The sequence below is a fragment of the Fundulus heteroclitus genome, chromosome 18 (genome assembly GCF_011125445.2).
Source record: "Fundulus heteroclitus isolate FHET01 chromosome 18, MU-UCD_Fhet_4.1, whole genome shotgun sequence".
Classification (NCBI taxonomy): Eukaryota; Metazoa; Chordata; class Actinopteri; order Cyprinodontiformes; family Fundulidae; genus Fundulus; species Fundulus heteroclitus.
The window spans coordinates 13,569,878-13,592,580 of NC_046378.1; the positions used below are offsets into that span (position 1 = coordinate 13,569,878).

General features: G+C 41.9%; 3 protein-coding genes across 5 annotated transcripts; 1 reads left to right on the forward strand and 2 right to left on the reverse strand.

Moving 5' to 3' along the window:
- Positions 1–610: 610 nt before the first annotated feature.
- Positions 611–5,858, reverse strand: slc19a3a (solute carrier family 19 member 3a). Of its 2 annotated transcripts, none has more exons than XM_036149531.1 (7): positions 5,630–5,858; positions 3,119–3,354; positions 2,517–3,027; positions 1,443–1,563; positions 1,160–1,352; positions 929–1,070; positions 611–841 (listed from the first exon to the last, which is right to left on the reverse strand). In XM_036149531.1, the coding sequence occupies exons 1-7, from the start codon at positions 5,774–5,776 to the stop codon at positions 692–694; spliced, it is 1,500 nt and encodes a 499-aa protein (XP_036005424.1). In that variant the 5' UTR covers positions 5,777–5,858; the 3' UTR covers positions 611–691. The 2 variants fall into 2 exon arrangements, with proteins under 2 accessions (XP_036005424.1, XP_012714768.2); XM_012859314.3 differs by having other exon boundaries at positions 1,485–1,563; positions 5,630–5,856.
- A 208-nt stretch (positions 5,859–6,066) lies between these two features.
- Positions 6,067–12,636, reverse strand: slc19a3b (solute carrier family 19 member 3b). The gene is made up of 8 exons (XM_012859324.3): positions 12,348–12,636; positions 12,017–12,196; positions 10,021–10,186; positions 9,547–9,856; positions 8,754–8,905; positions 7,890–8,082; positions 6,446–6,587; positions 6,067–6,239 (listed from the first exon to the last, which is right to left on the reverse strand). The coding sequence occupies exons 1-8, from the start codon at positions 12,495–12,497 to the stop codon at positions 6,087–6,089; spliced, it is 1,446 nt and encodes a 481-aa protein (XP_012714778.2). The 5' UTR covers positions 12,498–12,636; the 3' UTR covers positions 6,067–6,086.
- Positions 12,637–13,701: 1,065 nt separating this feature from the next.
- On the forward strand, positions 13,702–22,703 carry daw1 (dynein assembly factor with WDR repeat domains 1). Of its 2 annotated transcripts, XM_012859423.3 has the most exons (13): positions 13,702–13,793; positions 14,053–14,125; positions 14,980–15,124; positions 15,661–15,719; positions 16,257–16,379; positions 16,482–16,581; positions 17,709–17,816; positions 18,137–18,243; positions 18,383–18,485; positions 19,278–19,392; positions 19,576–19,652; positions 22,070–22,232; positions 22,422–22,703. In XM_012859423.3, the coding sequence occupies exons 1-13, from the start codon at positions 13,754–13,756 to the stop codon at positions 22,454–22,456; spliced, it is 1,248 nt and encodes a 415-aa protein (XP_012714877.2). In that variant the 5' UTR covers positions 13,702–13,753; the 3' UTR covers positions 22,457–22,703. The 2 variants fall into 2 exon arrangements, with proteins under 2 accessions (XP_012714877.2, XP_021170412.2); XM_021314737.2 differs by lacking the exon at positions 17,709–17,816.

Consider the following 22,703-nt stretch of genomic DNA (forward strand, 5'->3'; position numbering starts at 1 on the left):
GCTAGACCTTTGGACCTTGATTCCATAACAAGAAGCTAAAATTGCTTTCATCTATAAAAGCAAACGTTTTTTCATTCAGGTAAAGATACTTCATAGGTCTCTGGTTTAGGAGGGGCTTATCATAAGTAATGAAACTATTGTAGCCCATGTCCTGCATAGCTCCATGTGTTTTTGGCTCCAGCTGTAAACCATACTGCTTCCAAATATTCTGTAACGCTCCTAGGTCTTCAGTTATCCCTGTTCTCTGTATTTATTCCTTTTTTTCAGCCGCACTTTTTCCTTCCTCTCAACTTCCCAATAATACACATAGGTACAGCGCTCTAAGTAGGTGGCCTTGTCCAGTCAGTCGTCTCATCCATAGACATGTACATTAAAATATTGCCATAGCATAAACTCTGTTTAAAACAAATCTTTTTGTTCTTATGTAACATTTTTTATTTTCTGAGGAATTGAATTTTGCATTTTCTCAAGCTATAAGCCGTACACATCAGCTGAAATATTTAACTTTTGTCATATTTCAATGTGCTTTTTTGAATTGAATTACTGAAATCTGCAGTTTTCATGTTCTAGCTGTTTCTGTATGCATGAAAATAGTTGATGTACAAAAAAAGAAAGAAAGTTGATTTATTCTGTAATTTCAAGCCACAGGTTGATGCAAAACAAAAAGTCTGGCTATCTCCAAGTTGCCATTTCAGAACTTGTGTTCCTCACAGATTTCCGATTGTTTTCCGTCTACAGACAATTGTTCCTTTTTGATTTTCTGTGCTCTATAGATGCTGAACAGACCCCGAACGGAGAAAACCACAGAGATGGCCGCGAAGTAGCTGGCGTAGATGATAAACTGTAAAAGGAAACACAGACGACCAACGCGCATTAGTAAAAACAAAAACCTTAAGCGATCATCATATCTTGTGATCTGGTTCCTTACCTGCGGGACAATGGCGAGGCCTAGCCCTCTGCTGTCCACCACGACAGAAGTGATGATGGTCTGCAGGAGCAGAGCTCCAAAGTTGTTAGCCCCGAACACCAGAGCGTACCTCTCCATCGACAGGTCGGCTGCGATTTGATACCTTGGAGGAGCGCATGTTAGTTTTGGTTTGTTTTTAACCGATGCAGCACTTGTACAGTGACATCTGGCCCTGAATAAGACGAGTCTTACATGGCGATGGTGATCAGCAGCATGTACAGGCACTTGAAGATGGCGTAAGTGCTGTAGCAGACCCAGATGTTCTCAGTGAAAGTCATGAGAAACAACGAGGCAGCCCCGAGTCCCGAGAAGCCGCCCAGGCACAGCTCCCCCCACTGCTCCCATCTCACATCTGTGAAGCCTATGCCATAGGCAGTTGCTGCACCTGGGGAAACATCACTTCAGCCTTTACCCGACCGCAAATATCAGAAATTGTCTGAGCTCTGATAAGATGATGTCACCTCATTGCCCAAACTCCTTTTTACTTCTGTTTTCTGTTGACATTTAGGTGGCTTACTTAACAGGTTGGACGTTGCCTCCACACCTCCGTTGTAAATGCTGAAGTTCTGAGAAGGCTGCACATGTTCCCACAGCACCTGGATCACATAGACACAGAGATCACAAGATCCAGAAGTAAATGTCACAGCTATGCATTTTATGTCAAATCTTGACATCAATGCGTGCGTTATCACAGTCCAAAGGACTGCTTGGAAACATTTTGTAGTCTGTAATGTTTCTGCCGCCGTTTAGCAAAATCTTACTTGATAGACTACAGTTGTAAACTGATATTTACTTACAGCATCTCACAAAAATGAGTTCACCCCTATGTGAAAATGTTTAAAACTTTGCACCTAGTGTCAACATTACATCCCTAAAGCAGGGGAAATCTTGTCTAATGAAATGTCCAACAGTGAAACAAAGGTTTTGGGAGTTTTCATCCAGTCTGTAAACATCTGGTTTCAATCGGATTTGCCCACTTGATGTGACTTTTCACCGTTCTTGACCTGATCTACGCCTTAGTTAGGGAGCGTGGTGGGAGCCCAACTTTCAGAGAAACCCAGCCTATAGCTTTAATGTTACAGATCAAGCAGAATCTTTTAAATTAAAATAGAAATTCATTTCACAAACACTTTTTGAGCTAGAAATCCCATGGGGATGTGGTCATGTTGGGTCATTCAAACAGGGCTTTTCTCTTCACATTTCCCCCGTTTAACTAAAATCCCCCGACTCTGGCCACGGGTGAATCCACTCTTTAGCAAATAAGAACAGTTTGAACAGTGATCAGAACAAAACAGGAAAAAAGCCAAAATTCATGATTATTTTTTTTTTAAAGAAAATACAGTATAATCTGATTTTACAGAAAAGGTAACATTACTCATACGATTACTTTCTAAGAGTCAGTGTTCTTAATATTTTGAAGTTTACTGTTACAATGTGAAACGAGACAATCCAAAATGTGCCATTTTATAGAAACCTTTAAACTGACCACTTGATCCCTGACCTAAGTGCTCTGATGAGCGGAGTGAGTGTTGCTGGCTTTAGGACTGACCTGCACATAGTTGACAGTCTGGTTATATCCACATGTGGCCATCGCCCACCACACCGACCAGTACAACAGCTGTCTGGAGGAGTAACACCGGCGGAAATCCCTCCACAGCTGGACGACGACCCGGCTGCAGGACTCCTTCTCCTCCGACTCCTCGCTCTCCTCGACTCCCTGCACCTCCTCGTCTCCTCCGTCTCCCCGGGACGTGTCGGATCTTTTCGAGTCCCTTGCCTCGTCGTTCGATCCGTCTCTGCGCCTCTTTCCGCCCTCCTTCGACGCCCTCTGCCCAAAGCGTCTCCTGTGGAAGAACATGCTGCTCTGCGGCATGGGCAGGAGGCAGGAGGCGACGAGGGCGACGGCTGTGAGGACCAACGTGAACACGAGGATGTCGTCGTACGACATGAGGTCGAAGCTGACCAGCAGCTGACCCAGCACCGAACCGGCGGTGTACCCCAAGAGCTGGACGCTGCGGCTGTAAGACGTGGCCTTACGGTATCTCTCCAGGTCCACCACGCTGCAACAAACACAACTGGATGATGAAACTGTCAGGCCCGCAGCTCCGGGTTTTCTCGACGCTGAATGCGCTCTTGGCTGCCGACCGCGACCTGTAGATGTAGGAGAAGTAGGCCACCTCGCTGGCTGTCACCACGCCGTAGCAGAACTGCATGGCCTGCATGGCCGGCACGCTCTCCGTCCACCTCAGCAGGGCCGTGGTGATGAAGAGCGCGACGCCCTGGAGAACCACCACAGGCTTGTAGCGCAGCCAGTCGGTGAGCAGGAAGACCGGCACCAGCACCGACAGGTAGGAGTACGTCCACACGGGGAAGATCTGGTTGTTGACCTGACGGGGAGACACCGTTAGGTATCAGCGGGAGAGAAGGCCCAAGGCAGTTCCTCTCCAGAATACGGACTGTGCCACTGAGCCAGCTGGCACGGGACACTTTGAATGGATTTAAAGTGAAGCCCACTGTATTCGTACAGTCTTTTATCACACACGCGTGTAAAAAACAGTGCTCAGCGTGGGTTACAAGCAGAATTTACAGAAGTCAGAACTGAAAATGGGTCAGAGCTGCAGATGACGAGGAACCGAGGAGATGCACGAGAACAAGAAATGGAGAAACGTAAAAAAGACAAAGTGTCTTAGACGTGAATACGATAATAAACACAGAGAAAGTAAAACAAATGGAAAAGATCCAGGTATGGGGGAAGTTCTGAGCCCGCCATGCTGCGTCGTCTTTCTCCTCCACCTGCAGAGCGGACTCTTCTTGTGCTTACGTTGGGACGGAGACTCCTGGTCAAACGCTGGAAACATACCTCTCCACCTGCATCCTTCTCAGGGCACGCATCTCTTGGGCAGCTGGCTGCCCTTGAGCCACAGACTGCTAAATAAAGCCGAGTATCACCTCAAATGTGATCAGGAGTTGTTCCAAGGTGAACCCCCGGGGGTTTCCAGCAATGACATCCAGAAACCATCGACACAATTTAAAGACTTCGTGGTGTTTGACATCGCCCACCTACGTCTAGTTTGGGTTCATACTTAAACAATAGTGTTACTGTTTATACTTTCCATATATTTATATATTTCCAATGATATATCAATGATCATATTATTACCTAAAGATTGATTCATATAACCAAAGATCGATTTTAAAAAAAACAAAATGTCCACTGTGAACGTAAATGTGTGAGGTGGCATTTCCAGCTCACGCTCCAGTCCAGGAGGTGAATTTTTTAATTTAAATTTGTTGTCCCTTTGGGTTTAATAACATATTTTTGAGTTGAATTGAGTAGAAATGGCTGCTGTAGATATCTCTGGCGTCGTCTGTTTTCTACCCAGGATCTGTTTGGATCTGTGCCCGGCAGCATGTGTGTGCAGCAATTGTCTCAGCATTCAGAGAGAGGGTTAGGTCCTTACAGCCGCCTTTAACTAGCATTTCTTTAATCATTTGCTGTTGAATGTTGATAAAAAAAACTACTATCAATATGTTGCATAACTACACAGTCATGTAATTTGGGTAACAGCTAAAAAATGGTTTTAATACCAACAATCCAATTTGAGATCGGATCAAAAAGAATCGAATAACTTCTTGAAATTTGAATCAATGCCCAGCCCTAGTTTCTAAATGTTTTGTAATGCTTTTTTTTTCATAATTGTGAAAGATATTTCGACAGACTTGTCTGTTTTATATCTTTTGCTATTTGTATTTATCATTCCTATGTTGTTCATGAGATGTTTTAATTCGGATCATTTGTGCCCCAGCTCTTCCTCTTAATGTGTGTCCTTGATGTTAGTCATAATTGTTCTGTTTAATTAGAAAAGTAATAAAGTTATAATCATAAGATATTATAATAATATGTGGAAGAATCTGTAACTTGATGTCCAATTTTCCTAATGTGGAAAACGACAACTTTACCAGCTTCAGTCCAACATCTTCATAAATGTGATACACATATTTATCTCTGGAACAGAACCCTGGCCTTCCCCTTCCTAAATGATACAGCTGGATATTTCCAACCTGTTTATACTTGCCTATACCTGTTGAACAGATGACTATGACACCTCCTGACATCTGAAAAACTCTCCTCCTGGTATGTAGACTGATTTCTTTTAATTTCTCCATAATATCACACAATGAAAGCAGTTTGTTTGATGGGTCCCCTTAAAGTACATCTACAAATATCCCTTAATTTGGCACAAATGTTGTGATTTAAACTATCAGACAATAACAAAGCTATGAAAATAATAATTTAGACTTTCCGTACTGTTTAAAGCCACAGCTGGCCCTATGTATGTTTAAATCTCTGCCTTTGAACAAAGTATTTAAAAAGATTTAATGATTTAATTCTTGCACAGAATCAAGTATCATTCAGCACATAAACAAGGGAAAGTAGATCACCTCTGTGGAATAAGTCAAAGGCGCGGTTACAGGATTCTTTTTATCTTCCCAATGATTCAGTAATGATTAACATTTTATCAATACACAAGTACAGAAAAAAAACACTTCACGACAAACTACAACCCTATATTCACTCAGTTATAATTACATTTTTAGTGTGTAATTGATCCAATCAGTTGTTTTCTGATGCCCTTTAGTTCATTATCTCTGGGTTTGTACCTGTTCAGTGGTCAGGTTCTTGTCCTGTCCTGTCAGGAATGGTATGAGAAAAGGCTCCAGCGGCTTCACCGTGCTAAGAAATCCATAGATACACAGCAAAGTGGTGGGATATCGCCAGTCTGACCTCAGCCTTTTCATCTTGTCCATGTTCGCTTCAGGTATGCGTGCGCGTTCCTGGGGCTGCAGCTACTTTGGTCTCGCATGCCTTTCAGGTTCAGTCAGCTGGTTTTGCCAATCAACAACCAGGTCAAAGAGCAGCAAGGTTCCAGGGATTGTAAAACATGTCCGATTTCTGGACAAATGCCCTGCCTTAATTCTTATCAGAAAATATTCAGTGTTTAACAGCTTGTCTTCCTCTTTAGATAGTGGGATTAACAAGGCAAATATCCCAGAAAAACACCCATCAGGCCATTCAGTGTTTTTTTTTTTGAAGTCCCAGTCAATTTATTGATGCAGATTACAAATATTCAGCAGCGATCACCTCCACGCCTGGTTCTTTTTCCCTTGGCTCTGTCCGATCCACAGATCTGTGGCGCGCACAGGCGGTGTAGGTCCCTCGGATCAAGAAGAGAACGGAAATGGCGGCATAGTAGCTGCCGTATATGATAAACTGTAGAGAGAAACTTTTATCAGGGTTGGAAACATTAAACTCTTCATCTCGACAAGTGGCTCGACTGAAGCGAACACAGAGCTCTTGCGATGACTAGTGATTACCACAGGGTGTCCCTCTGTGATCACAAACCTCTCCTTGTGTTTTTTTTCAGCTGAGTATTTTCAAAAGTGAATGTAATGAAGGAATGAGGAAGCACTGTGTACCTGTGTGACAATGTCCAGTCCCAGAGCGGCTTCATCCACAACGATGACGGTGATGACGGTCTGCAGTGAGAGGGCTACGAAGGTGTTGATCCCAAACGTCAAAGCATAGCACTCCATGGACAGGTTGGATGCTATCTGAAAGCTACCGAAACAAAATCAGGAGAGGAGCCGTTCTTTGAAATTAGACTACTGGGAGAGTTTCATGATCAGTTACTAATTAATAACTACTTAAATCATTTTTTCCCCCATGGAGACCCATTTCTCCTCTGTCCCATAAAATGCATTTTTTTAGAGCCACGAAACCTATATGACCCTATTGAGAAATCAACAATTTTATATTATTTTATAATGAGGGGAAAACATATAATGTGTGAAATAGAAGAAGGCCAACTGAAAATGAAAGAGAAAAACTGGAGTTAAAAAAGAACATAAACTGAGGTCCTATGACATAAAGAGGACGAAACAAAGAGAAAATATTAATTGCACCATTAGAGTCGTTTTGTTCTGTGTGTCCTGGGAAAACAGAAGATCCAAAGCAACGAGCCTTTTTTAATACAATGTTAAATATAAAAAATTATTTACATCTAAATCATTTTTAGGCAAAATTGTTACGTGACAATATGGAGGACTTGAAGGGGCCTAGTCATGTGTTTTAACCTTAAAAAAGAAGCAATAATAGTTCAGAAGCAATAATATATTAATCTTTTACAGGAAGTACAGGATTTGATAACAAATGGCTGCAAAAAGGACTTTGTGGAGAAGAAAAGATCAATTCTACTGAGCATCCTGTAGCATACACTAAACCCTGTATATGGGGTTACCACTAAGGGAGTGGACTCAATCACAATCCTAAGGTTAAAGAATATACTTTTTTTTATCAGAAAAAGCAGGATGGAGGACCATGATGATGGAGGGGATCAAATACTGACGTTTTGCCTCCACAGCCTGGATACGTGTCAGTTCTTAAACCCTTTACAAACCTGAGGAAACTTTGCATAAACTTGGTGCCATTTCTCAATAAGCTTTTCTATTCTCTTGGAAATGGTTCAGTATAACAAACCTCATTATAACAAGGAAAACTCTGAAGAGAAGATCTAAAAATAATTGCGGGAGGAATATTTGTGTGTACACTCAATTTCTTTCAGTTTCAGATCTGCTGGCCACAGTTGTTTTGTTACACTTGAATGACTTATAGATGGCCCATGTTTGCTTTATTAGACTAAATCTACTGGTGTACATGCACAGGCATGCTCACAGCAGTGGCATTTCTTCTAATAGAAGATTTTTCTGACATGCCTCAAGGAAAACCTCAAACACGTTACCACTCCGAACCTTCGGATCTGTGCAAACCGTTTCCCTCTGGGTCAGATGCATCAAACGGCTGCGAAAGGCATCATAAGTGAACCTTAAACGAGGACAGGAAGGAACCGTACGTTGAGCTTACATCGTGATGGTAATGAGGAACATGTAGCAGGATTTGAATATGACGTATCCGGCATAGCATGCCCAGATGCTGCCGGTGAACGCCATCAGATACACGGCGCCTGAGCACACGGCCGAGAACAGCCCCAGCGCCAGCTCTCCCCACGTGGCCCAGGTCACTCTGGCGAAGCTCACAGAGAAGGCCGCGGCAGCACCTGAAACCCAGAGGCGGAAAATGTGAAGCTGTCCGTTCCAGGTACATCCTCGCCGTCGGGATCCATCAATTCACCACCATCGTCTCTTTCCCCAGGCGTTGACAGTAACAAATGGTGTGCATCCCCCTAAGCAGGTCTCCTTAGCCCGCTTTGATAAAGCTCACGGAGCGCGATGCGCTTGGAATCTACCATCAGCAATAATCAGAGAATCCATTAACTTTTGTCTCTCTGTTTAATTGAAGCAATTACTCTTCCTCCACTCATGCCAGGGCAAGGCTGCGCGTCAGCCAAAAGGAACCCGCCGCTGCTTTTCGCTTTTCGAAACCAATACACATTTTCTATTTAATCAGTCACCGCATACAACCAGCCCCAGTGTGCTTGTCTTGTTGTCGATTGCCATTTTTTACATGTCTTTGTGTTATCAGGCGTGGCATCTTTAAATAAAGCCGTCGAACGCTACTTTGGGGAATGCGATGCTCTGATCTCCTCCCTGCACTAATGAAACCTCTGGCAAAGTAGAACAACTCTCAGCGACTTTATTAGGATCTTTTTCCTAAAAAAAAATGCAAGGCGTACAAGCTGCTTGGCTGAATATAAAGATTTGGTGTTCTGCCAAATGTTTGGAAGCTGGTGGTAAAAAAAAAAAAAAAAAAAAAGACTTTCCGGCTTACCAACAACAGAAGATACAGCTTCTACTGCCCCGTTGTAGATCGATGATGAGGCGGATGGTTCTATATGGTCCCATCTTAGCTGGATATAGTTAAAGATCTGCATGTAGCCAGCTGTGGCCAGAGCCCACCACAGGGACCAGTACACTATTTGCCTACGTGGTGGGAAGTGAGACAACATATTATGGCGAAGGCTATTGGTTAAAATAAACTGTGCTTTGCCCAAGTATTCATATCTCTTTAACTTTGTTTGATACACAATCCCAAACTTCAGGGTACTTTATTTTTCTCTTGTGTGATAGACCAACGCAAGTTGGCGTGTAATTATGAACTGGAAGGAAAATGACACCTGATTTTGAGCAATTCCTCCAAAAAACAAAAACATAAAAAAAAAAAAAACAAGCTGGGTGCAGAAGTTCACCTTCGAGATGAAGAACGCTTCGAAACACACAGCCTTTATATAAGAAAATATATTTTTTTATATAAAAAAATATATTTTTATAAAGAATAGGCAAAGAATTCAGTCTGTTGTTTTCAAAGCTGGTAGAAATGTTGCCCAAGAGACTTGAAGTTGATTTTGTAGCTTCAAGTTTTGACTAATGGGGGCTTAATACATATACTTTCTATTGTAAAAAGATAAAAAAATAAATAAATAAAACAAACTGAAACAAGTATTTTCTTTCCAATTCACAATTATGCTTTTACTTTATGTTGCACCACCACATTTATCCCGATGAGATACATTGAAGTTTACAGTAAAGTATAATGCTTTTGCAAGGCACTGTGAGAAACACACCTAGAAGAGTACGATTCCTTGAAGCTTTTCCAGAGTAAATGACCTGCAGTGGTCACACCTTTCCCGCTGCACCAGCCAGCACTACCAGCATGCCCGGTCCTCTCGTCCTCCGACGATTCACCTTCCTTGTCCGCCTCTGAACCTCTCCGTCTGTCGTTTTTGAGCGAGCCTTCGTTCTGCGACAGGGAGTCCTCGGCCTTCTCCCCTCTGAAGAACATGCTCTTTTTGGGCATGGGCAACCAGAAGGAGGTGATAAACGCGACGCAAACGATCCCCAGAGTTATAGCGTTTAAGTAGAAATAATCCACCCCTGTGGATGAAACAGATAGAAATCACAGTTCAGTGCATCTATTTCTGCGCATTTTGGTTGTTGTTGTTATTTTTTTTGTAAGAAGAAAAGCCGGTTTACAACTCAATCCAATGGAGGATTAGTAATATCAAGATGTACATGCTCTAAAATCAATACCTCCGTACCTCCAAGGGAGACGAGCATTTGGCCAAGACTGGCACCAAACGTGTATCCAGTCAGCATGGCGCTGCGCAGGTAACTTGTAGCCTTCTGATAGTTTTCTAGCGGAATCACGCTGTAAATATAAGAGAAGTAGGCCACCTCTGTGGAAGTCACCACTCCAAAGTTGACCTGTAAATGAGGCAAAGCAGTCCTGAAGAAGTGGTTTCTCATTGTGAAGCGTTGTTTTAATGAGTAATCCATCAGCCAACGCAATAAACTTTAGTTTGTATTAAATATATAAATGTTCACTGCAGCTGCAGGAAGGTCACATATGCATAGAACCAAAGGACATGGTTGTCTTCGCACAGCCATGCAAAAGTATTCACATCCCTTGAACTTTTTGACAACAAGGTCTCATGTAACAAACCAACACGTAGTAGTGCATATTTGCTGGGTGGAAAGATAATTATGATTTTAAGTTATAATTTTTTCCCCTAAAATCTGTAAAGCATGTAACAATAATAGTTGAACTTTATTGATCTCACAATGGAGAAATTCACTTCTGCATCTTAACCCAATCCCCTTGGGGAGCAGTGGGCTGCCACTGTGCGGCGCCTGGGGAGCAATTGGGGGTTAAGGGTCTTGCTCAGGGACCCGGAATGGCAGCTTGTGGGAGTTGAACTCAGAACCTCTGGGACCGAAGCTCCGTGCTCTAACCACGTCATGCATATTTGTGCATTTTTAGACACTCCCCTTTAATCTGTTTATCTTAAAATTAACCCAGTGTAACAATTTGGCTTAAGATGTTTCATAATTAGCCAATAGGGTCCAAATATGTGTAATCACATCTCATTATAAATCTCAGAACTGAGAGGCTGGTTAGAAAAGACTGGTCAACAAACAGCATCATGAAGATCAAGGTACGAAGCAGACAGATAGGTTAGCTATACCGTTCTGGAGAGGTTTAAAGATGGTTTAGATTTTAAAATAAAATCATGAGCTTTGACAAGCTTACGAAAACAGAAAACGGATGGTTTGGCTGCAAATCTGCCAAAACATGGCCGCCCACCTAAACCACAGACTGGGCGAGGAGAGCATCGATCCGCATAACAGTCACCAGGCCAGTGGTAAATCTGGAGGAGCCGCAGAGATACGCAGACAAGCTGGGAGAATCGCTGCAAAGGGGTGGAAGAAGGTGTTCAGGTCAAATGAAAAAGTACAATTTTCTGGCCTGCATCCAAAAGATTAGGTGTGGAGGCAACCTGACACTGCAAATCGCCCTGAATACACCATCTCAACCATGAAACCTGGCGACGACAGCATTGGCGTTATGGGGATGTTTTTACTTTAGCAGAGACATGGAAGCTGGTCAAAGTTGACGCAAAGATGAATGAAGGTAACTACTGAGCAAGCCTGGAAGAAAACCGGGTAGAGCCTTCGGTGGTGGTTCACCTACCAGCAGGACAGCGGCCAAAAACATACAGTCAGAACTACAAGTTATATCAAATCTTGTTCATGTGTTGGAATGGCCCAGTCAAAGTTCAGACCTAAATCAAAGTGGGAATCTGCGGTAAGACTTCAAAGCTCATGATCACAGATGTCGTCCATGCAGCCGGACTTAGCTTGAGCTATTTTTTGGAAAAAGAAGGGAGCAAAATATATCACTCTGCAGGTGTGCTAAGCTCATACAGACATCCCCCCAAAACACTTTTACTAGTTATTGACTCTTGGAGGCTAAATATAAATGCAAGCCAGCGTTTTGATATATTTATTTGTTGAGCATTTGAAAAAAACATGCACCCTTTGCTGTACGCTGCACAATTATGCACCACCATATAAAACAATTGGAGGTTTGTGATTGAAAAGTGCATTAATGTGAAAAACAGTTGTCTGGTATTTCTGCTGTAGCCACATGCTGTAGAAGTGTGTCAGTGGCAAGCCACCGAGGCTGCAGGCTATGGAGAACACATGTGCTTTTTAGCTCTGCATTGTAGCTGTTAAGACTGGTATCTCACTGACCTGAAGGAAGGTCATCGCAGGCAGACCAGGGGCAAAAGATAGCAAGAGATAGTTGCTAACAAGAAAGAGCCCCTGTACCATAATGACAGGCTTGTATTTCAGGAAGTCAGTCAGGAGGAAGACTGGGAAAAGAAAGGCCAGGTAGGAGTACGTCCAGATGGGAAACAGGTAGTTGGTCACCTTTAGGAGAAAAAAAAAACAAATAAAACAGCAAGAACAGGGAATGCCGAGTCAGGCAAAATTGATGAAGAAATTCTGCCAATAAATGACGTCCGCTGCTCTCTACGTGCAGGACTCTATGCAATAAAACACGTATATGCGCCATACGTACCACCTCCTCAGAGATGTTCTTGTTTGGTCCAATTAGGTAAGGTGTCAGGAAGGGCTCTGCTACTCGGCAGTTAGCGAGAAAGCCATAGATTGACAGCACTGTGGTGGGGTAAACCCATCCAGAAGACTTCAGTTTTGCCCAACAGCCCATGGTGTCACCTTGTGAAAATTTCCCACTACTTGGTTTTTGGAATGATGCTTTCAAGAGGAGTTACCAGAACAGATCGGTCTGTTCGCGATCTCTGTTGAAGCTATCAGTAGTCACCAAAAGCTGGAATATACACAGACAATCTTTATGAGCAACACAGAACCTAATCAGTACGCTGGCGTATGCAGACTTTGACCTGTTAGTGGAACAGAAAGCTTGGCAAGTTGTGATAACCTTGCCTGCAAGCTGCATTCTCACGGTACTTGTGCGATCACAAACACACGAGAATAATGCGCGGAACGGAGAGTGCTACACATCGTCAATCTGGTTTGTGAAGGGGAGACTATATGTACACTGCCTTTTCAAACGTATTTATACCAAGAAAGTACAATGTGTTGCAAATAATCCGGTGGATTGAAAATAATTTTGTTAGAGTTTTATGTGACAAATCCTCACAAGGTAGTGCATAATTGTGAAGTTGAAGAAAACTGATTCTTGGCTGTCAAAGATTTGTTAGGAATCAAACTGTGCAGTGTGTGTGATTATTACATTTCAGCTGCAAAGTCTTTTGCTGTTTGTGTTGACCAGCTATGCACATCTGGAGAAGGATATTTTTTGCAGGTTTTTCTTTGCAAAATAGCTCAAGGTCAGTCAGACTGGACGGAGAGGCTCTGTGAACATCGGTTTTGATGTTTTTGTGGCTCTGGCGACCTTTATTTCCAATATTCACACAGAAACTGCTAAAAGCCATGACTATATTTTCTCCTCATTTCATTTGACAGCTGTCCACTCGTTCTTGCTGAATCCTGACAGAACATCTCTGTAAAACACAAATCTGTCAAAAGATCAAAACTTTTAACTTGTATTAATATTTTTCTTTTTACAAGGCGTTTTAAAATGATGTGAGGCTTCATGGTAGGATAAAATGATTGCAGATTATTTTCCAGGGTAGAGGCAAGAAACGCATCGAGCTCTCATTACAGCAGTAATAGGTTTCTGCTTGTTGACGACCATTAATTTGGATGCTATAAATAATTTCAGACAGAAAGAACAGCTCCGAAATTGTAAAAAGATTCATGCTTTCACGCCCGCCAACATTTACAAGTACAGTCTTCCCTGGTTGTGTTTTGTTTATTTATTCGCCATTAGTTTACTTCTTTTTTCCGTCCTCCGAATTTTCTCCTTTATTGCGCATGCGCGAACCGAATCGCGCGCTGCGGTCGCCATAGCAACAGTTTGTTGTAGTCTGCAGGCAGAAGATGAGACTCAAGCGGTTTTTTCTTCGATATTATCCACCAGGTAACTGTGATTTCTATTTTTAACATTCTTTAAAAAAAGAAGGAAAAGGATAACTTGTAGAAATGTTGCCAACGTTTGAAATTTTCCGGGTAAACGTCTATTTAGCTCCGTATATACCACACGCTTGGGGTTAGTTATTGGTTTGAGTATCTCAAAACATATATATATATATATATATATATATATATTGCCAAGGTGGGTTTAACCTTTAGCAAGTTTTAAAATATAATAACAGCAGTGTGCTTGCTTGTGTCGTCAGGTATTATCCTGGAATATGAGAGAGGAGGCCATTTGAGGACCAAGTCCATCGATCTTCTTGATTTGACACCTGAGTGCGTGAGTTAGGTTATTACATGGTGGGATGGATGGTTGGATGGATGCATGGATGGATGGATGAAAGGTCAGTTGGTCGGATGGATGGATGGATGGATGGATGGATGGATGGATGGATGGATGGATGGATAGGTGGGTGGGTGGATGGATGGATGGATGGATGGGTGAGTGGATGGATGGATGAAATTTCAGTTGGTCTAATGGATGGATGAATGATGGATGGATGAATGGATGGATGGATGGATGGATGGATCGATGGATGGATGGATGGATGGAAGGATGGATGAAAGGTCAGTTGGTTGGATGGATGAATGATGGATGGATGGATGGATGGATGGATGATGGATGGATGGAAGGTTGGTTGGTCGGATGGATGGATGGATGGATGGATGGATGGATGGATGGATGGATGGATGGATGGGTGGGTGGATGGATGGATGAAAGGTTGGTTGGTCGGATGGATGGATGGATGGATGGATGGATGGATGGAAGGTTGGTTGGTCGGATGGATGGATGGATGGATGGATGGATGGATGGATGGGTGGATGAAAGGTTGGTTGGTCGGATGGATGGATGGATGGATGGATGGATGGATGGATGGATGGATAACACACATGCAAATGACTATACATAAACTGTATCTGTAAAGTAATATCACTGCATTCACTGCTCATTGCAAACCAATAACCAACATTTGTGTGTGTGTGTGTGTGTGTGTGTGTGTGTGTGTGTGGGGGGGGGGGTTCAGACACATTCTACCTCCACCATTATACACCTCTACCGTTGGTTTCTCTGGGGTGTTTTCTTCTTCTTACTACCATTTTACTAATATTTTGGGATTTACTGTTCACAGAACAAATCTGGATGAGCTGGTGTCAGAGATCAGACAAACAGAGCCTCTGATCACAGAGTCCCGGGCTGAAAAGGTCAAAGAGTTGGTTCTTCGACTCCAACAGAAGCAGGGTCAGCAGGGCCACCACAGGTTCTGTTTCTGCAAGGTCAGGACTCGACACTTAAAGAAATAAATTAGAAATAAAGGATTCATGTCCCGCAAAAGGTCTCTTTCAAGGAAAGTGTTCACATTAATTTTCTTTAATGGAAAACGTGCTGAAGTTGATCTATTGACTTCAAAATGATAAAAAGCATTTTGTGTAACTCATTAGATAAACTGTGTCCTCTTTTGTGCCCGTTTTCTAAATGGTTTTAGATTCTGATTACACAATTCTGGATGTTTGTGTATCAGTTGTTATGGTAGTAGCCATACCTCCAAATAGCCACTAGGGCGCAGCAGTGGTTTCTCTAGCTTTGACTTAGTAAATACTATTTGATGTGGAAGTGCAGCTTAATATTGTAGCTGTCAGCTGCTTGAGTGAATTTCTCAACTTTTTAGATAAGCAAATAACATCCATCCCAACATTCATAGGCCAGGAGGGAGATGTTCGCTCCTGTCACTATTGATTTAATGTTACGCCTGGAAGTAGAATTATTTATTATTTTTATTCATTTTGTCCATTGTTTGTTTTTACCTTTATAGGAGCTGAAGGCACACATACTGCCTCTGACGAATGTTGCCTTTGACAAATCTGGATCTAGGTGAGAACTTTCGCAGCAGTCTGAGCGTCTCAGGGTGAAAGTCTTCATGTTTGAACCTGGCAACGGTCTTAATTAACTTCTCAAAGAGCCAAAAGCATGTTTGAAAGGGAATAGGTGGACCGATTAATCAGCCGGCAACAATATCAGAGCTAAGGACAAAGCTTTGGAAATCTTTTGCGAAAGCTGAGCTCTGAAACTAAGAATGATAAAAAGTTAGATAAAAAGACTGTAAGTAGATAAATAGATAGATAGATAGATAGATAGATAGATAGATAGATAGATAGATAGATAGATAGATAGATAGATAGATGGATAGATTAGTAGTATTTTATTTTTATTTTAGTTTCCCCTAGTTAAGACTGTGTTGTTGTATTTGTTGTTTCGCTGTGGTAGACTTCGCTAAAGCAGCTGTACCAGTGGCACCAATAGTTCCAACCTCTTCCCCCTACCATAGTACTATATACTTTCCATTTGAGAAGAATACCTTTTGACATCATTTGCTGTGTCGCCGTTGCTCTTTTCTCTCACATTCTGTAGGTTCATAACTGGGAGCTATGACAGGACGTGCAGAATTTGGGACACCGCCTCTGGCACCGAGCTACGCACGCTCGAGGGTCACAGGAACGTGGTATACGCAATCGCCTTCAACAATCCCTACGGGTAACGAGCCGTTTCATCGCATACGAGCGTTTTGCTCGCCTGCTGGGCGTTCAAAGCCAAACTTACTGTACCTGCTGTCTGTTTCCTCTTCATTAAACTCAGAGACAAGATCGCCACGGGCTCTTTTGATAAGACCTGCAAGCTGTGGTGTGCAGAGACCGGCAAATGTTTTCACACTTTCCACGGACACAGGGCTGAAATAGTAGGTACTTTAAACTTGACTCAATCATTGGGTCATTTTTCTTAAACTGCTTGCGCTATTGTCGCACAACATGATTAGCTAATTTTTTTATTTTGTTTTTTTTACAAGTTGTGGCAAAGTAATGCTCATCCTTGGCAGAAAACACAAAGACAAAATAAAATGTGACCCCCCCCCCCCCCATTAAAGAAGAAAAACAATGGCCCAGTTGTCCATGACTGTGCCAGGGAGAGGATATTCCCAGCTTGGCGAATAAAATGAACTCTAACGTTCTACTTCAAATATCATCCATCCATCCACCCATCCATCCACCCATCCATCCATCCATCCATCCATCCATCCATCCATCCATCCATCCATCCATCCATCCATCCATCCATCCATCCATCCATCCATCCATCCATCCATCACACATAAATGTTTTATTTATTTATTTATTTTTACTTTTCCTCAGGTCATTGTAATTGTAGCTTTCGTTGCACATGTCAAAACCTCCCAAGTTGTTCTTCAAGTGCCTCTCAAAAGTCTCCATACACTTCGGCTGTTTTCAGACTTAGTCTGGCTACGACCACAACCTCCATTGTATTTTTCGGTGGATGTTACCTGGCAGAATAACACAAAGTAAAAGGATGACTGCGAAGGATGGGGGAAATATGTTTTCACATACAATCCCAGAATAATACCCAGTATGTTATGGGAGTCACATGACCAAAAGTGAAACTGTTCAAGGGATATTCCAAAAAAGTGAAAAACAAAACAACTGGACTTTTTTTTCCTGAAGTTTGAAGACGTTTCGCTTCCTTTCCCGGAAGCTTTCTCAATTCAAAAAGTCAGGAGTAATGTGGAGTTGTTCAAGGGATGGAAACAGTTTATTTGTGTTAGTGCTGGTAAAAGCTGTGAAATCAAAAATTCAATCAAATGCTGCACCACATGCCATGAGCTCTTCTGTGCACTCAGAATTGCTAGATTCGAGTAGGGCTAAAGCAAATTGAGTATTCCAACTGAAGAAAGGCCTCTTCTATAATAGCATCAGATGAAAGATTCATTTAGTAGATGGCTCCAAATCATGTCTGTGGCCATGTGCCAGAATGTAAAGCAGCGAAGTGTAAAAGAAAGAATCTGTTGTGTAGGTGTGCCTGGCGTTCAACCCTCAGAGCACGCTGGTGGCCACGGGCAGCATGGATGCCACTGCAAAGCTGTGGGATGTGGAAAGCGGGGAGGAGGTGGCCACACTGAGTGTGAGTTCTCGCTCCTGTGCGGCTTGCTTGTTTTGCAGTACTCCGGTACTTTGAGTGATGTAGAAGTAGTAGTTCTTAAAACTCAATGCTGCTTTTTTTCTTTTTTCTTTTTTTTCTTTGCCTTTGCTGGCCATATTTGTACCTGTTAGCATAACTGCAGATCACCTAAAGAAGAATATAACTGATAATCGACCTGTAAACCACCCATTTAGGCGATTGCTATGTGGTTCAGGAGATTGGGAGTGAAAAAGTGAGAATATGACAGAACAGACGTGAGTCGGCTGCAGGTGATTTTTTCCCCCCCTCCTTCCTCTTTCCAGGGCCACACCGCCGAGGTCCTCTCTTTGTGCTTCAACACCGCCGGCAACCATCTTGTCACCGGCTCCTTTGACTACACAGTTGCTATATGGGACGTTGCTTCCAAAAGGTCAGAGACGTTGTTGTTGTTGCTGTGTGGGGGAGATCCTGTTTTACTGAGTCATTGCTAAGTTTGTACAAACGCATTCTGCATCCATGAATGAAATGTTGTTTTTTTCCTGTCTGTTTTTAAAAAAAAAACCTCTTAGACGTGTTCACACTCTGATTGGTCACATGGGAGAAATAAGCAATGTTCAGTTCAACTGGGATTGCTCGCTCATAGTCTCTGGTTCTGTTGACAAAACCTGTAAGGTAAGTGGTGCAACTTTTCATTCTTCAACTATGAGCGGTTTTTAATGCCGGGATGAGGAAATTATGCATGCTGCCATTTACAGAGGGCGAAAAAAGGGGCAGAACTGATGGTAAATTAAATGGAATTAAAGATGTATTTTTTTCTTTAATTTTGTCCGTTTTAGGCCTCCATAGGCATTTACTTAAAATCTGAAGCAATCTAAGAGGCATCGTGAATCTCATTCAAAGAAGAGACATTCAGTAAAGTCTGCACCATTTTATGGAGAAATTCTACAAATCACTTTTACAAATCCTTCAATCCTCTCATTATTTATCATGATTGCTACAGTAAAACTGTAAACCTGCAAACACATTTTTTGAAAACTATTACCTGTTTATATGCACCTGTTGTATTTTTTTCTATTAATTTATATATATATATATATATATATATATATATATATATATATATATATATATATATATATATATATATATATATATACTAGACTAACAAATAGGATTAAAAAATAATTTAAATAATAGTTTCAAACAGCTTTATTGTAGAAAAAGGAAGGACAATTAAAATAAAGACTTTGTAATAGGTAAAGCTTTTTGGGAAACAGGACTGGGATCAAACACTGAACGCAAAGTGTATTAAAAAAATCGCTAAAATTAATTAAATGTAATTGTTTTTAAGAAATCTTTGTAAACCCTGCCTTGAATTTGCCTCTCTGTAATCTGTGTCATTTTTCCATGGAAATGCTGAGTTTGTTGTAAGGATGTGAATAAAAGCGATGTGTTTGTGTTCAGCTGTGGGAGGCGGTCAGTGGGAAGTGTGTGGCCACCCTGGCTGGACACACGGAGGAGGTGTTGGATGTGAGTTTCGATCTAAGCGGTCAGCTTATTGCTACGGCTTCGGCCGACGGTGAGAACGTAGCTTTGCTCTCAGGTTTTTCTGCCGTTATCACGTCCACTTTTCTTTATTCCTTTAAATACTATTGTACCTGTACTTGACGTCTCTGTTTTGCTTGTACAGTTCATTCAATGTTATATAAATATTCTTGATGAATTCACACCAGAACCATAACCTGGTCCCTGTGTTTGTCAGGTACAGCCAAAGTATTCAGTTCAACTACACACGAGTGTCTGGTGACGCTGAAGGGCCATGCTGGGGAAATCTCCAAGGTATGCTGCTGGATGGTTGATCAATTTCCCATTTTTATTGTCAGGGTCAGGTTTTCATATTCCAGGCTTTGTTCTGCACAGAAATGTCTAGATATCGAAGGATCAGTTTATATGTGCATGCTGATCCTGAAATGGCTGGGTGGGGTACAGATGTTAGGATTCAGTTCAAGCTGACAAATATTGCATCAAAATAAAAGTAGACCAACACACAACGATGCATGATTGTGATATGGAAGGAAATGGGTTCCTGGATTTCAATTATTTTAAAGTACTCTTAAATAAATCCACTTTGTAGAAGCACATTTTGATGCAATTACAGCTACAAGTCTTTCACTCCTACTTGTTTCGGACCAAGATTGCCCTGAATTGAGCTCCATCCATCTTCCCATCAACTCACCGGCTTCCCTGTTCCTGCTGAAGAGAAATTTCCTGCAGCATGATTCCGCCACCACCGTGTGTCAGCATGGGGATAATCTGTTAACGGTTGCCCTTTTTTTTAATGTAGGCCAAAAATGTGGTAACATTTTGGTACCATCTGTCCAAAGCGCCGTTATCCATGGTTGCTGTGTTCTCCATCCATTCCCTTAGAAACAAAGAGCTATGCATCAAAGAAAAGAACAAAAGGGGTTTTCAGTCATCCATAATTTCTAAAACGCTGGTAATTCTCTGCAAAAAACATCTGCTGATGAAGACACAGTAAATTCTGTAGATAGGTTATTTTTTTCCCCCTATTGCAAGTTTTAAGATTTTACTGACAACCTCGTAGGGCTTGTGTCCCCTCTTTATTTTTTTAGGTCCAATAATTGTGCATAAATTCTGTCAGTTTTAAACGAAAATTGATGTGACGTCACAAATATCAGCTGCAGGAATGTTTTTAAAGATTTCACTTGTTTGTCGATAGGTCTTCAAAGAAGAGGCCTTCTCCGATAACCTTGCTAAGATAGGGTAAATTGTGATGCTAAAATGGAGAGACAGTGGCGCAGGCTTCAGGAGCGCTGAATGTCACTCTGACCTTTTACTGTCAGCCTGCAAACCTTAAGCACAGTCGTTACACCGTGCCTTAACGTGTGAGTCCTGGCAGGAAAAAAAAAAAAAAAAGAGAGACCGTTAACTTGGTGTTACCAGGTTTGTGAAGTCAACCTAATGCGTGCCTTAGCATAATTTGTGATTTGTCTGGCCCTGCTTTAACCCTCTTCTTAAAGGCAAGTGATTTTCCGCATTTGCTTTTCATGAGCTTATTTTCTTCTGGATCTGAGGGATCCTCTGGATGTGTTTACTGCACCACAGACAGGCAGTGGAAAAAAAATAGGCAGCATGGAGGATGATTCCAGAGGATTATGACGCTAATCTGTTTCTAACAGGACACTTCTCCCCCTCCCCTACATGCACGTTGACCATTTTTGACTCTACTTCATCTCCATTTTTCTCCGCATTTCAATAGATTTTAGTGGCTCAGTGCGCTAATCCACCTTGCCACCCTTTGACTATATTTTATTTAAGAGGGTAATGATAGCCTTGTAATGAAATGGAACTGATGCTAATCACCAAAAATGTGAGCTTCCATTTGATTTGCAGAGAAAGCAGCAGCTTCTGTGGCATTTTATGTCAAATGAGAATGCTTATCAAGGGAATCCTTCCCATCTTGGACACCCCATTAGCTTTGTTCCCGCTACTTCAGACAAGTCTGAAAGTGTGCCCTAATGGGAACATTTTCTCTTTTATGAAATCCATTTCTCAGTTTCAACAGCTTGCTTCAAAGCGAAAGCGGAAGAATGAATGGAAATGTCACAGATCCTGGTAACAAAATTACTCCATGTATAGATTGTTGAGCTCTATCGAACCTAGACACTCGTCAAGACTACATCTACAATACTTATGTGATGAAGACGATCCTGAAGCAAAACAAATTATACAAAGAAATGCTTTTATAAAATAGATATTTTGTCTTGAGATTCATTTATTCATATATCCTAATTTTCAGATACATTCAGCAAAGGGTAATTTGGCGGACAGTATTGTGTCAACATCCGATTTTTTCATTTTTTTGGCAAAAAAGGCGACTGAATGATCAAGCCCGGTTTTAATTTTAAAGGTCTGGGCATCAGAACATACCTCTTATCCATCCAACTACTTTTTTTCTCCTCAATCTTTAATCCCTATCTGTCCTTTGGGGTCAATTTGAAGTTTTTAATAAAAAGCGCACTTTATGGTAATGGGCTACCAGAGCCCAATCGTTTAATGATCTATTCCTTTACCTCTCTGTTAGGATATGAAACAATTTAGGGAACGATAAACCCTGGGCTATTTTACAACAAGCTTTAATGAGACATGCCCTCGCTAAGTATTGCCACAGATGAACTCGGCGATGCTCACGTTAAAAGCACGAACCTCTAAGTGACGCTGACATCTCCTGGTAGATCTGCTTCAGCCCCCAGGGCAGCAGGGTCCTGACGGCTAGCTCAGACAAGACAGCCCGTCTGTGGGACGTTCAGACCGGAGCCTGCCTTCAAATCCTGGAGGGCCACACCGACGAAATCTTCTCCTGCGTCTTCAACTACGAGGGAGACGCCATCATTACCGGTAGCCGAAGAGGCACACATCTCGCCATCGCATATTAATGTGACAAACCTGCACATTTAAAGTCCTTGACGGGGCGGCTAACATCCTCCATGCTAACCGTCACAAGTGCTTCATCGCAAATGTTAGATGAAAAACATCCAGCTGTGCTCTTCTGTGCAACCACCTGTTTTTATCTGTGCTTCCCTACAGGCAGCAAGGATAACACGTGTCGGATCTGGTACTGACCCTACCCTCCACCAATCAGAGGCTCGGACGCTCACTCACATGGACACAGCAATCAAGTGTGGATTACCAATAAAAAAAAAAAACAACAACATTTGAAATTGAAATATTTGAAAACTTTATGTTAAGATTGTTATCTTTTTGTAGATCAAGGGTTTAAAATGTGACATTATTTACATGCAAATCAGCGCAACTGTTTCCAAAGTAGTGTTTAAAGGTCACTGGAGAAATTTGGTCTTGGTGGGTTTT

Excerpts from the sequence above, each read along its gene's own strand:
- daw1 (XM_012859423.3), top strand. The coding sequence starts at position 13,754 with ATGAGACTCAAGCGGTTTTTTCTTCGATATTATCCACCAG. Across the intron at positions 14,126-14,979 it reads CTTCTTGATTTGACACCTGA|AACAAATCTGGATGAGCTGG; the intron begins GTGCGTGAGTTA and ends TACTGTTCACAG. Across the intron at positions 19,393-19,575 it reads TGCTACGGCTTCGGCCGACG|GTACAGCCAAAGTATTCAGT; the intron begins GTGAGAACGTAG and ends TGTGTTTGTCAG.
- slc19a3a (XM_036149531.1), bottom strand. The coding sequence starts at position 5,776 with ATGGACAAGATGAAAAGGCTGAGGTCAGACTGGCGATATCCCACCACT. Across the intron at positions 1,071-1,159 it reads CTGCTGATCACCATCGCCAT|GTATCAAATCGCAGCCGACC; the intron begins GTAAGACTCGTC and ends CGCTCCTCCAAG. Across the intron at positions 842-928 it reads GCCTCGCCATTGTCCCGCAG|TTTATCATCTACGCCAGCTA; the intron begins GTAAGGAACCAG and ends TTCCTTTTACAG.
- slc19a3b (XM_012859324.3), bottom strand. The coding sequence starts at position 12,497 with ATGGGCTGTTGGGCAAAACTGAAGTCTTCTGGATGGGTTTACCCCACC. Across the intron at positions 6,588-7,889 it reads TTCCTCATTACCATCACGAT|CTTTCAGATAGCATCCAACC; the intron begins GTAAGCTCAACG and ends TTGTTTCGGTAG. Across the intron at positions 6,240-6,445 it reads GACTGGACATTGTCACACAG|TTTATCATATACGGCAGCTA; the intron begins GTACACAGTGCT and ends TTCTCTCTACAG.